A 14,646-nucleotide genomic window follows, 5' to 3' on the forward strand; every position below is an offset into this window, starting at 1 on the left:
CTTTTTAGTTTGATTATAAATATACTAAGACCATTGGAGATGTAAAATTTGATGACTTCTTTTTATCTCTATGGAGGAGGGGGACCTAACAAAAGCAAAAATGCCTAAGGCCTAGGAAATTCATGATGTTGGCCTCCCCTTCTGTCTGTCTTGTGCCCCTGCAAGACCCCTTTCAGAATGAGACAATCCCCCCTGATTCCTGTCTTGCTCCTAGGCTGCCCCATGGCTCCCGGGAGCCTGGCTGGGTGCGATCGCTCACCAGAGCCCATGAGGACAAGACTGTCGGTGCCTGGGACCTTTTTTCTTCGCCTGTCCTCATCTGGGCACTTCCGCCTCTACTCCCACCATTCTCCATCTGCTCCCCCACTTGCAGTAAGGAGGAGATTAGAACTATGTTTACAAAACACCCACTTAGCCAGACAAAGCACATTAGTTCATGGCCTCTGGCCTAAAAGCAGCCAGGAGAGCTGGGCCGAATGCCCTCAGGGCTGGGGGAGAGCTGTCGGATCCTTTTCCTTGGGGCTTGCAGGTGGCTAAACTAAGGTTACAGAGGAAACTTGGCAGACACCTAATCTTCCCATCTTCTCCTAATCTCTTCTATTTGCTCACCTGAGCATGAGTACGGTTTCCTCCCACTCTTTCAGGATCTCCTTTCTTGCTTTTCATGTATAATAATAATTTCTACATTAAAATCACTACCATTTCCATGAAGAGCTTCACCGAATTTTTCCCACGGATTAAGTGCAATAGACTATATATTTCTTGACAGGTGTATTCTGAACCTAGCATTTTCTGAATCCTTGTTTCTTGGTCTTAAATCTGTTCCATGTCTCCCACCCCCAGTGGAATCAGCATCTTTGCTTGCGGTGCAGGAATCTGACCATGCAACAGGCTCGAGATAAGCCCCATAAGAACAGCCAAAAGCAGAGCGGCCAGGAGTGGTTGCTCTTGTGTAATCCCATGCAAGTGTCAGTATCTGTTGCCAAATACTGAAAGAGAAGTCGGTGCCAGCTGATCGTCATAAAAGCTTTCCCAGCACTTGTGGCTTTGGAGGCTAAAGACACAGGGCACCCTGATACATAATGTGCAAAGGATGCCCAGGAGATCAGCCCCTGTGAGCTGAGGTGGTTCAGCATGTTGACTCTCAATATAGACAGGTGAGTCTCTCTCTCTCTCTCTCTCTCTCTCTCTTTCTCTCTCTCTCTCTCTCTCTCTCTCTTTCGTTTTTGAAGAAACCAAAGAATATTTGGAGACAGCTTTGCTAGTGTCACCATACAAATTTCATGTTAAAAAGAAATCTGGAGGACACCTGCATGAGAAAGTGGCAATGCTTCTACCTCAAGGCATTCAGATTTTGGTTGATGGCTTTTATTTTTTCTCCCTCTCTCCCAGGGGTTTGTTTGCTGTTCTGGTGAAGTTAAACAGTAGTTAAACAGCTTCCTGGGAAGTGTTATTATTTTGAAATGAGGCTTGGTTTTCCATGTCAGTGACCTGCTTAGAGGGAAAGCAGTGGGTCTGGGCCTGGGTGGCAGGCCTGCTGCCACAACTCTGAGCGCTTCATGTCTCTGAGGAGCAGCGAGTAACAAGGCATGTCCGTTTGCAGGTTCTGGCCTGGCCTGCTGATCACGCTGGGCTCCCTCTGCCCAGGAGGATCACCATGCGGCATCTCCACGCACATAGAGATAGGTAAGTGCCTGCACCTTGCCGTGGTAGTAAGGATACCGAGTCCGCCGAAAGGCATTAAGGAAGAGATGGGAAGTCGGGCCCAAGTACAGACGACAAGTCCCCGGACGGCAGTGAGCAGCCAGGCAGTGGAGAGTCAGGTGGGTTCCTCCAGTCAGTAGAGGGATAGGCAGGAGGCGAGGGAGGGAGGCCTGCTTCATGAGGGCAAACAGTGAGGAGCTGGATAACCTAGAGGTTGCCAGGAAACAGGATTGATAGAATGGAAGAGGAGGAAGGATGGGTGGAACTTGGTAGAGGCGAGGAATGTGTTTTTGTTGGTTTATATTTCCAAGTATGTTGTACAGGGCCACTCGTGGTCACGGGAGTGGGTCCCCTGAGTCAAGTGGCTGGCTTCAGGGAGGAGCCCAGGATGATGACAGGAGCTGGGGAAGACAGGCTACGGGGAGCTGGTATCCATGAGCTTGGGGGTAATAGCAGAGTATCAGGTACAGGTACATGGTAGGCTTGGTTCTTGCATGAGGTATATTTGTAATATTTCTTTAACTGATGGAAAATGTAAACCAATTTGGAAAGTACTCAGATAGGATTATATTCTGTAACAATTTTTGGATTGATTTCAAACATACCTGATATCTGGGTTTTCTTTTAGATAGAAACAATAAGAATATTTTATAGTTAGTTAGGCCACTAGCCTGAAGGTACAAATCAAAACAAGATGACAAATAAAGTGTGAAAACTTATCAGTGCAAGATAGACCAAGGCATTGAGTGCTGGTGAATGAGAACCTATGATCCCAGAATTTTGCCTTCTGAAAGGGCACAAGAAGTCCCTGGGCCCCGACCCTATATTTCACGTACGGGAATTCACCTGGAGCATCTCACAGTGAGCTCATTAGTGTGCTGGCCTAGGATTGCATGTCCTGACAGCCGGTCCAGTGTTCTTTCCAAGCACATTTATTGCTAACAGGGAGTCAGGAAATAATAGAAAAGAGCGTTAGACTGAGGTTCTGATATCAGCTCTGCTGTAAACTAAGGATGTGACTCAGAGCGGTTCATTTTCTCTGTGTTCCTCTTCTGTGAATTAAGGAGGCCGAACTTCTCAGTGAATTTGAGAATATTCTCCAAGTGTAAGTTCTTTGAAATTGAAATTGCTAAAACTATAAGTGGGATGAAAAAGAATAAGTAAACAGAAATATTCAAGAATAAGTATAAATGGAATAGTTTAAATCCTTAGAGTTTAAACACAGATGAAATATGAAATTTCAATAAAATCAGATAACTGCTTACCTGTATTCAGTAGGTGCCAAAGATCCTGATAGATTAATATATCCTAAACTTACACTGAGTGAAATAATATAAAACTTTGTTTCCATGAACATAATTGAAGACCACTCCTAACTTGCACAGATTTTGAGGAGTTTTATGTAAAAGACAAAACTCCAACATTTAATTATTTAGAGGATTTTATAAATATTTTGGTCCATGTTTTCACTTCTATGTAAAGCCTGTGTGGAAGGCTGACATTTGTGTGAGTTAATTAGAATTGGCCTTGTTCAGTGGTTTGAGCTGTAAATCACAGGTTATTGGCATGGGTTGTGAACTTGTATCTTAGAGAATTATGCTTATGTTGTGGCTATATTTTTGTATGAATTACAAAATTGGATGTGATTCACAATAGAAGTAAGGTATCATCTTTGAATGTGACTTCACAAGGCATGTTCGCCTTACAGAGTCTAGGAAGATTCAGGGTGTGGATGTGTGTGTCTGTGTGTTGGCCTGTGGGTGGAGCAGGTGACTTGGGATTTTTTTTTTTTTTTTTTTTTGTCCATGTAATGTGGCTCAGCTGGTGAAAAACATTCGAGAGTAATTGATTCAGTCCATAGTTTTGGCTGTGTATCATATTTCCTGCTTAGGTTCATTTATCTCTGTCAGTTGTTGAGGCAAAATAAGATGATGACACCTGTTTACTGAGCTACTACTGTGTATCAGCCACTGCGCTTATCACATCACGTTTATTTTGTGTGACTCTTTCAACAGACCTGTAAGGTGGGAATTATTTACTTAATTTCACTTAGAGGGGAAGTGAGATCTAGCTTAGTAGGGCCCTGGGGCCAGCTAAGCAGAAACTTCAAATCACCATGCAAATTTGATTTGTATTTTAGCAATCTAAATATTGTATGAATCTTATCTTATTATGTCTAATGAAAATTACTAGTGGATTACTAGTAGTTAATTACTAGTGATTATACACTTAATTTTCATTTCCCACTTCCTTGACAGTCACAATGACAAATTACATTTTCCTTTTATTTTATTTTTTAATTCAATTTTTAAAAATATTTTTATTTATTTATTAGAGAGAGCAAGCAAGCAGGAACAGGGGAGGGAGAGGCAGACTCTCTGCTGAGCAGGGAGCCAGATGCAGGACTTGATCCGATCCCAGGACCCTGAGATCATGACCTGAGCCCAAGGCAGATGCTTAACCCACTGAGCTGCCTAGGCATCCCTTATTTTATTTTTAAAAAAGATTTATTTATCTGAGAGAGAGAGAGAGAGAGGAGGGGCAGAGGGAGAGGGGGAGAGAATCCTAGGCAGACTCCACTCTGAGCAGGAAGCCCGAGGCAGGACTCAATTACAGGACTCTGAGATCATGACCTGAGCTGAAACCAAGAGTTTAATGCCCAACTGACTGCACCACCCAGGTGCCCTCATTTTCCTTTTAAAATATTTTGAATAAGTTCTGTTTTCAGTTCCAGTTGAATTTAATTGATTTATATATCTCTCTCAGGACACAGAGCTCTCGAGTTTCTCCACCTTCACAATGGGAGTGTTAACTACAAGAAGGTATAAAGTTTAATTTTTCTCTTATTCCTTTTGTATTAACTCTCTTCTGTAGTTGCCAAAATAAAGGTTCTAACAGATATTTAGGCAATAATTTTAAGAGTCATTTTTGTCTTCATAAAACATTAATATTTGGGGTTATAAAAGTATATGTTCCCTCTTCAACATTATATATATACATAATACATATACATATTATATGTTTTATAATATATATTGTATGTTATAATATACATACATTATGTAATATAATATATGCTATGTTTTATATATAAAATATACTACTTGAACTACTTGAATATATATAAAAATATTTGAATATATATAAAATATTATAGATATGATGTACTTGAACTACTTAAACATACATGTATGTTATATCTAAAATACTTGAACAAATATATCCTCCACCCCTACCTTCCCTTTGGAAACCACCAGTTTCTTCTCTGTATTTAGGAATCTATTGTTCATTTATTTCTAAGATTCCACATATAAGTGAAATCCTGTGCTATTTGTCTTTCTCTGACTTGACTCATTTATCATAACACTTATAGGTCCATCCATTTGCCACAAATGGCAAGATTTTATTCTTTTTTATGCCTGAGTAATATTCCTTTGTGTGTATAATCACATATCCTTCATTCATTCCTCACCTATGGACACCAGGGCTGCTTCTGTAGTTTGGCTGTTGTAAATAATGCTGCAATAAACATAGGGTGCATAGATCTTTTTTAATTAGTGTTTTTGCTTTCTTGGATAAATACCCAGCAGTGGAATTACTGGATCATATGGTATTTCTATTTATAATTTTTGAAGAGCCTCCATACTGTTTTCCACAGTAGCTGTACCAATTTACATTCCCACCCATGAGGCAAGAGCCTTCCATTTTCTGTACATCCCCACCAATACTTATATCTTGTGTTTTTGATACTAGCTATTTAACAGGTGTAAGGTGACAATCTCATTGTGGTTTTGATTTGCATTTCCCCAATGATTAGCGATGTTGAGCGTTTTTTCATATGTGTACTAGTTATCTATTTTCTTTGGGAAAATGTCTATTCAAGTCCTCTGCCTATTTCTTAAGGGAATTATTCAGGGTTATTTATTTATTTATTTGTGTGTGTGTGTGTGTGTGTGTGTGTGTGTGTGTTCAGTTGTGGAAGTTCTTTATATAGTTTGGATATATTAAACTTTTATTTGGGTGTATCATTTGAAAATATCTTATTCCATTCAGTAAGTCACTGTTGTTTTGTTGAGTTCTTTTGTTTGTTTCTTGTCTTTTTTTCCTGTGCAAAATTTTTTTATTTTGGTACAGTCCCAGTAGTTTATTTTTCTTTTTTTCCTTTGCCTCAGGAGACCTGTCTGTAAATATGTTGTGAAGGCCAATGTCCAAGAGATGACTACCTATGTTTTCTTCTAGAATCTTTATGGTTTCTGGTCTCACATTTATATCTTTATTTTTGTGTATGGTGTAAGAAAGTGGCCCAGTTTCATTCTTCCACATGTTGCTGTCCAGTTTTCCCAACATAATTTGTTGAAGACACTTGTTTTTCTCATTGTATGTTATGACTCTTTTGTCATACATTACTTGACCATATAAATCAGGTACCATACATTTTAATTACTATAGCTTCATTGTATTTCTTGAAATCTGGGATAGGATACCTCCAGTTCTTCTTTCTCAAGATTTCTTTGGCTATTTGGGGTCTTTCGTAGTTCTATATAAACTTTAGGATTGTTTAGTTATGTGAAAAATGCCATTGGCATTTTTAAAAAAGATTTTATTTATTCATGAGAGACACAGAGAGAGGTAGAGACATAGACAGAGGGAGAAGCAGGCTCCTCGCAGGGAGCCTGATGCAGGACTCGATCCATGGACCCAGATCACACCCTGAGCCAAAGGCAGATGCTCAACAGCTGAGCCACCCAGGCATCCTGCCATTGGTATTTTGATAGGGACTGCATTTAATCTGTAGATTGCTTTGGGTAATATGGCCATTTTAACAATATTAATCCTCCCGTCCATGAGCATGGAATATCTTTCCATTTGTTTGTGTCTTCAACTTCTTTCATCACTGTCTTATAGTTTTTATAGTATAGGTCTTTCACTTCCTTGGTTAAATTTATTCCTAGATATTTTATTCTTTTTTGGTGTAATTATAAATGAGATTGTTTTCTTAATTTTTCTTTTTGCTACTTAATTATTAGCATATTGAAACACCACAGATTTCTGAATATTAATTTTGTATCCTGCGACTTTACTGAATTCCTTTATCCTGATTGTGTGTGTGTGTGTGTGTGTGTGTGTGTGTGTGTTTGTTTGTTTTTTAGTAGTCTTTGGGGTTTTCTATGTATACTATCATGTCATCTACAGATAGTGACAGGTTTACTTCTTGTCATTTTGGATGCTTTTATTTCTTGTCTGATAGCTGTAGCTAGGACTTCCAATTCTCTGTTGAATAAAAGTGGTGAGAATGGACATTCTTGTCTTATTCCTGATGTTAGGGGAAAAGCCCTCAGTTTTTCCCCATTGAGTATGATGTTGGCTGTGGTTTTTTTTTTTTTTTTTCCAAAGAAGGCCTTTATCATGTTGAGGTATGCTCCTCAAAATCCACTTTGTTGAGTTTTTATCATAAATGTTATATTTTGTCAAATCCTTTTTCTGGATCTCTCGAGATGATGATATGGTTTTTATCCTTCTTATTAATGTAATATATCACATTGATTTGAGAGTATTGAACCACTCTTGCATCCCAGGAATAAATCCCACTTGATCATGGTGAATGGTCCTTTTAACTTACTGTTGGATTTAGTTTGGTAATGCATTGAGGATTTTGCATCTGTGTTCATCAGGGATATTGGCCTCTAGTTCTCTTTTTCAGTGGTGTTTTTGTCTGGCTTTGGAATCTGGGTAAATCTGGCCTTGTAGAATGGATTTGGAAGTTTTCCTTCCTCTTCTATTTTTTGAAATAGTTTTAGAATAGGTACTAACTCTTCTTTAAATGTTTGATAGAGTTCACCAGTGATGCCTTCTAGTCCTGGACTTTTGTTTGGGAGTTTTTTGATTACAGGTTCAATTTTATTACTAATAACAAATTTTCTATTTCTTATTCATTCAGTTTTGGCAGGTTGTGTGTTTCTTCTAAGTTCTCCAATTTGTTATATAATTTTTCAGAGTATCCTTTCATAATTCTTTGTATTGTGCTGTTGGTTGTTATTTCTTCTTCATTTCTGATTTTACTTGAGTACTTGCTCTTTCTTGATGAGTCTGCCTAAAGGTTTTCTTTTTATCTTTTCAAAGAACTAGCTCTTTATTTCATTGATCTGTTTTTCCCCCATTTATTTCCACTCGAATCTTTTTTTTATCTTCTTCCTTCTACTAACTTGGGGCTTTGTTTTCTTTCTAGCTCGTTTGGGTGTAAGAGTTGATTGCTTGAGATTTTTCTTGTTTCTTGTAGTAGCCTGTATTGTTATAAACTTCCCTCCTAGAACAGTTTTTGCTGTGTACCAAAGATATTTTCTTTCTTAAGTAGGCTCCATGCCCAACATGGGGCTTAAACTCATGGCCCTGAGATCTAAGCATCACATGGTCTACCAACCAAGCCAGCCAGGCACCCCCACAAAGATTTTCATTGATTGTGTTTCCATTTTTGTTTGTCTCCATATATTTTTAAATTTCCCCTTTGATGTCTTCATGACCTATCCATTGTTTGCTAGCATGTTGTTTAGTGTTCTTGTGGTTTATTCCCCTAGTTTTTTTTCTTATAATTGATTTCTAGTTTCCTACTGTCATGACTGGACTCATTGTATTATATATATTTTCTTTCTATAAAAATAAACAGAATGTGGTATTTTAACCATGAAATCATAGTAATGGTAGTTATTTGCCTGGTTGCTGTCCTGTCTGCCCTGCTTCCTCCTGCCTGCCCACAGAAAAAAAATTCTTCTTTTCTGGTTAGAGAACTAAGAGATGCTCATCATAAAACAAAAACAAAAACAAAAACAAAAACAAAAAAACAACAACGAGACAACGAGTGTTAACACCTGGCTTTATATCATTTTAGACTTTATCTTATTAGCATTTTCTACCTCCCCCAAATTACACTCTACATACTATGCAACTTGCTATTTTTAAAAAATATTTTATTTATTTCTTCATGAGAGACACACAGAGAGAGGCAGAAACATAGGCAGAAGGGGAAGCAGGCTCCCTGTGGGGAGCCCAATGTGGGACTACATCCCAGGGCCCCTGGATCACAACCTGAGCCGAAGGCAGACGCTCAACCACTGAGCCACCCAGGTGCCCTGCAACTTACTATTTTTCATTTAATATATTGGTGATGTCTTTCCATGTCAAGGGAGATTTTCAGAATTGTTTAGGACAATTACATATTTTTCTATTATCCATGACATACCATAATTTATGCAACCAATTCTATATTTTAACTTTTTACTTGGAAGTAATTAAAAACCAATAGAAAAGCTGGATAATTAGGCAATCCCTATATGCTCTTTACCATATTCCTGTATATCCTCAATTGTTGACATATTTGCCCTTTTATCTTCTCTGTTGGCAACCAAAGAAAGGAGTTAGAACTGAAGAAGGACAAAGGGTCTTTGTTCGGGGTCTCAGAATTGCAATTCGGGAAGCACAGATTCTGAAGTAACCAGAACAGTATCTTACTCTTGTAGGGAAAGCAAGGGGGTTTTATGAGAAAGAAGGAAGAGGTAATTATAGGATTTACATAAAGCAAAGAAGGAAAAAACTCTAAGTTGGTGCTGACTAGTCAAATCACATGTGATAACTATCTTATTGATTACTGGTGCTGTCAAACAAAGTCCCTGCTATGTATTTATTGACTTTGCTGTCCTCATCTGATTGGAACACCAGTTGCTCTGTTGAAATGTGATGAGCAACTGCTTGTCACACAGTTGTTGCCTCTGGACCAGATCAGGAGTTCAGTAGTTGGAAAGGAACATAGCGTCTCTCATGTCCAGAGATTTTATACAATTCCACATTATTTTTAGATGCTGATTTCTTTTTCCCTGACCCATTCTAGAGTGAATTACTGGCTTGATGCCCATTATCCTTTAGCATATCATGGTGTATTTCCTAAAAACAAGGACAGTCCTCTAGAACCACAGCACAATAATCACAGCCAGAAAATCAACACTAACACTTTCACCCAATCATCAGGCTTCATTTAAATCTTCCCAGTTGTCTCAATCATCTTCTTTATGGTTCCGGAACCAATCCAGGATCATGTGACCTAGAACAGTTTCTCAGGCCTACCTTGTCTTGAATGACCTTGATATTTTGGAAAGGGCACAGTCCAATAACTCTAGAATGTACCTTAGTTTGGTTTTGTCTGCTAGTTTCTCATGAGAGATCCCCTTGCAGTTTATCTTCTTTTTTTTTTAAGATTTTAAAAATTTACTTGAAAAAGAGAGCAAGTGACAGAGCATAAACAGGGGGAGTGGCAGGCAGAGGCGGAGGTGAAGCAGACTCCACATCTGAGCAGGGAGCCCAATGCAGGACACAATCCCAGGACCCCAGGGTCCTAACCTGAGACAAAGGCAGATGCTTCATTGACTGAACCACCCAGGTGCCTCTTGCAGGTTATCTTTTGACAGAAATATCCTAGAATATGGAAACAATGCTATATTCTCATGCAATCACACCAGAAGGCTCACAATGTCAAGTGTACTATTTCTGGTGATGTTACCTTTCATTTCAGTGATTATATTTTTCATTTCTAAGATTTCCATTGGGTGGCTCTCTATATATTCCCTTCCTGCAACTATTTTGGTGAGGAGGTTGTTTCAAGTATGTAATTAAAGCATTTTTCTGATAGGTGCTTTATTTTTTTAAAAGATTTTATTTATTTATTCATGAGAGGCACAGAGAGAGAGGCAGAGACATAGGCAGAGGGAGAAGCAGGCTCCATGTGGGGAGCCCAGTGTGGGACTCGATCCCGGGACTCCAGGATCATGCCCTGAGCCGAAGGCAGACACTTAACCCAGGCATCCCTGATGGGAGCTTTAAAATATTTTACAGATAATTCTAAGATCTCTACCATTTCAGGGTTGGCCTCTATTGGTTATCTCTTTTTATTCCTTTTAAGAGTCTTGGTTCTTGTTGTGATGAGTGATCTTGGATTGAAAATTGAACATTTTAGGTATTAGGTTCTGAGACTTTGGATCTTACTGAAACCTTTGTTTTAGCTGACCTCTCCTGACACTACTTTAGGAGGGAAATGAGATGGAGGGACACCCACCTCCTAACTCTCCTAATGGCCAACTTGGGTAGAGGTCAAGGATCTCCCTGAGCCTCCACTGATGCCCCTCTGGCTGGGGAGGTGGGGGGTAAAAGCGCCTAATTCTTGCTTCTCACTGTGGCCTCTACAGATGCTGGGGGATAGGGTGTCTCATTGTGGCATTCTGATCTCATCTAGTAAGGATGGGGAGAGGTGCCCTGTTACTGCCAGTTGGGACTGGATGTCCAGGCTCTCCCATGTTCTTCACTGACACTGAGGAGCAGAGATAGGAGACAGGATGGCCAAGATGAAAGTCCTGGTGAGGATGGGCCACAGTTTTTTCTGTGATGTGTGGCCGGAGTAGAAAGGCTATCGTCTAAACATTTTCTGTCTTGCTAGGCCACCCATTTCCTGGTCTTATGGTTAGAGAAAGCAGGCATTTGTTGTGGCTTTTGTTTGTGTGTTTGGTCTATGCCCATTAGAGTTTCTAGGCAGCAGTCTCTTCTGGTATTCAGTGTGGGAACTATGAAGCAAAGAGAAAATGCAGAGAACTCACCAGTGTTGTCTTCAGGGCTTGAGTTCCCCAGCCACCTGTATGCTTACCTCCACCTTTCAGAGGCTTTTTTATGCTCACATTGTATACAATGTCCAGGGCTGTTGGTTGTGCTTAGCAAGAGGAATAAATACATTTATTCCATCTTCCTGGAAGCAGAAGTCCTAATGATATTAATTTTTATCACTTGGTTGAGATGGCATCTTCACATTTTCACACTGGAAAATTAATACGTATTTTCTACTTTTTAATTAGCAAGTAAATATTTTGTGGGGAAATTGAGGTAATGTAAATATCCTGTTTCTCATCAAGGTTTTACCCACTGGTTTTAGCAGCTATTGATAATTCTTGCCTGAAATAATTATTATGATGGTTGCCAATTTGTTTACCTGATTCTATCACTCTTTTGATATTTTTTGGCATTTTACTGTAAAATAGAGCTTTTCCTTCTTCCCCATTCATATATTTACTTCTATCCATATACCATTCATGGATTTCTACTTACATTATCATTTATCTTGATGCTTACCTTGTTCTAGATTCTGTTTCAACCTGAATCTGTTTTATCCACCTTGTTATTTAAAACCATGAATTCACCCAAGAATATCTCTGATTAAGATCCATCACCACAGGTTTTTTTGTAGTATTTTCTGTGTCCATATCTGCGATACCTTTCTCCAACAGTGAGAAGCCTGGCCATCATTCCCAATATGTATTCTTCATGCTCAGTCTCCTGGTTTGTGACCAGTTTCCCAACCACATTTGGCAAACCCTTCAGCCCTGGCACTGCTAGCTGAGTCCGTTTGGCCCAGAAACAAAGGAAAAAAAAACAAAACTAAACAGGAAAGGCCTCTTTGGCCCATGGAGGATTAATATCCTCAGTTGCTTGTGTATTTCATTGAAATTTCTTGATTAGTATCTTTAAATTTGAAAACAGAATCACTTTTAGGGCCTGTTTTTAATTTTTTAAGTTTTGCTAATTTAGTGGGTGGAAAATGGTGTTCTGTTTTAGGCTTAATTGGCATTTTAATTCATTAACAAGACTAAACATACTTATAAGTGTCTATCAACGATTTCTATTATATCTACAATGAATCATGTATTTTGCCCATTTCTTCATCAGGATGTTTCTCTTGATGCAGAAGAATGACCGCTTAAAGATATGAGCCTGTCATGTGTCAGATGATTCTCAAGGTTATTTTTCTCTTCAGTTTGCTTCTTGGTTTTTTTTTTTTTTTACAGTGCAGAATGCTTCCATTTTTGTGTTAAGTGAATCATTCTGTTCTTTAATGGCTTATGCTTGTATGCTTTGCTTAGAAAAATCATTCTCACCTTGAGATGATGCAGTTATTACCTTCAGTTTTGTCTTAATTTTGTAGTTTCATGTTTTGCCTTTAACTCTTTAATTCATCTTGCATTCACTTTGGCATAGAGTGCTTTCGGGATCTGGGAAGCTCTTGTTGGTCATGCTAATTTCAAGTCTGTGTCCAGCAGGCCACGCTAGGATCTCCCCCTGCGAGAATGGGACCCTCCCCACCCCAGAGTTGTGCCAACACCACTGGTTGGTTACTGCACCCTTCGTTCATCTACGTTGTAGATTATGTAGGCTTGAGTCTCTTTCTTTGCGATTTATTCTGTTTCACTGATCTCTTTTGATTCCAAGATCTGTTTTTATTGTTGTAGCTTAAAAATACATTTTTTTTATCTGAAGGATGCATCCTCCCCCTATACTTTTAATCCTCCCAGCAGTCTCCTATTTTGCTGACACATTTGCTTTTCAAAATTTACTTCAGAATTATTTTTTAATGTTAAATGATAGTATCTACCTCAGCTAGAGATGCAGATGCAATAAGTCTTAATCCCATAAAGTGACCAGGACAGTGGTTGGCAAGGTAAATATTCAATAAAGTTAATTATTATTTTTAAGTGACAAAAGTCCAACTTGAGCTATCTTTATTTATTTAAGATTTATTTATTTATTTATTTATTTATTTATTTATTTATTTATTTATTTATTATTTTTGAGAGAGAGAGAGAGAGAGAGGGAGGCAGAGACACAGGAGGAGGGAGAAGCAGGCTCCATGGCGGGAGCCCGACACAGGACTCGATCCCAGGACTCCAAGATCGTGCCCTGGGCCAAAGGCAGGTGCCAAACGGCTGAGCCACCCAAGGATCCCCACTTGAGCTACCTTTAGACAAAAAGGAGACTTTATTGGCTCATGTAAGTGAGCACAGGGTCTGAGAGAGTCTAGGTGGTGTTTTTTCTCCATGGGAAGGACACAGGCCATCCAGAACTCAGCCTTCAAGCTGAAAATCCCCAAAGGGAAGAGGGTGTCTTCCACATAGCTCTGGATGAGGAGTCTCAGGGAAGGTTCTAACTGAGCTAACTTTGATCAAACGTGCATCTTGGAGCCAAACAAGGGGGTGGCAATGAGGATTGTAAGTCCTTACAGATAAATTAGTTTGGGGGTTCCTGGCTGGCTCAGTTGGAAGAATGTACAGTTCTTCATCTCAGGGCTGTGGGTTTGAGCCCCACGTGGAGAGGGCAGATATTACTTTAAGTGAATGAATGAATGAATGAATGAATGAATACATACATACATACACACACACATACATACATACTTATAAAGAAAGTTTAGGTCAAGTTTGCGTGCGTGGCTCAGTTGGTTAGGCATCTGCCTTCGGCTCAAGTCATGATCTCCATGATCCCCAGGTAGAGTTCCCTGCTCAATGAGGACTCTGCTTCTCCTTTTCCCCCTGCAACGCCCCTCCACTCATGCCCTTCCTCTCAAATAAATAAATAAACAAATCTTTAAGAAAAAAAAGTTTATGTTGCTCAATTTGTACTTTGCCTGTTGTAGCGATCATAGTTCACCTCTAGATCATGGAAACCTCTCTGGCTAGCTTAGGCTGAGTTCTCCCCCCAGAATTGGGGACATCGGTGCTGACAAACTGTGAGCACTGGAAGAGCAGTCTCTGGGCTAAGCTCCAGGAAGGCTTTGCAGGACGACACACAGAACTGGCCTGCCAGGGTCATCTGTGCCTAATAAAACAGCCACCTAGCTAATCAGCCACTTAGCTAAACAGGCCAAGCTAATCACCAGCTGCTAGCTCCAGAGCCAGCTGCCTCCTACACAGTCTGGAAAGGAAGAAGCCAGCACCTTGGTTCTTGGCTCCAGGACCTTGTCACCTCAGCCAGGCTCCTTACTAGGAAAATGGGTGCTCTGTACTCTGAAGACTTGGGGGTCAGGATGGAATGGAGTAAGCCAGTCAACTGAGGAAGAACATTAAAATGTTATTTGTTTTCTTA

At 39.6% G+C, this 14,646-nt stretch overlaps 1 protein-coding gene across 2 annotated transcripts in view; it reads left to right on the plus strand.

Annotated features, from left to right (window-relative positions):
- Nucleotides 1-14,646, plus strand: part of GPLD1 (glycosylphosphatidylinositol specific phospholipase D1) — a 62,189-nt gene that overhangs the window by 1,087 nt on the left and 46,456 nt on the right. Inside the window, exons 2-4 of one of the 2 annotated variants that reach the window (XM_055323065.1) lie at nt 844-1,157; nt 1,604-1,686; nt 4,471-4,526. In XM_055323065.1, the coding sequence (XP_055179040.1) occupies nt 1,135-1,157; nt 1,604-1,686; nt 4,471-4,526 (162 nt within the window). In that variant the 5' untranslated portion in view covers nt 844-1,134. Of the gene's footprint in view, nt 1-843; nt 1,158-1,479; nt 1,687-4,470; nt 4,527-14,646 lie in introns of those variants that run through there. The other variant, XM_055323066.1, reaches the window with a different exon arrangement.

Source organism: Nyctereutes procyonoides, unplaced genomic scaffold, assembly GCF_905146905.1.
Source record: "Nyctereutes procyonoides isolate TBG_1078 unplaced genomic scaffold, NYPRO_anot_genome, whole genome shotgun sequence".
NCBI lineage: Eukaryota > Metazoa > Chordata > Mammalia > Carnivora > Canidae > Nyctereutes > Nyctereutes procyonoides.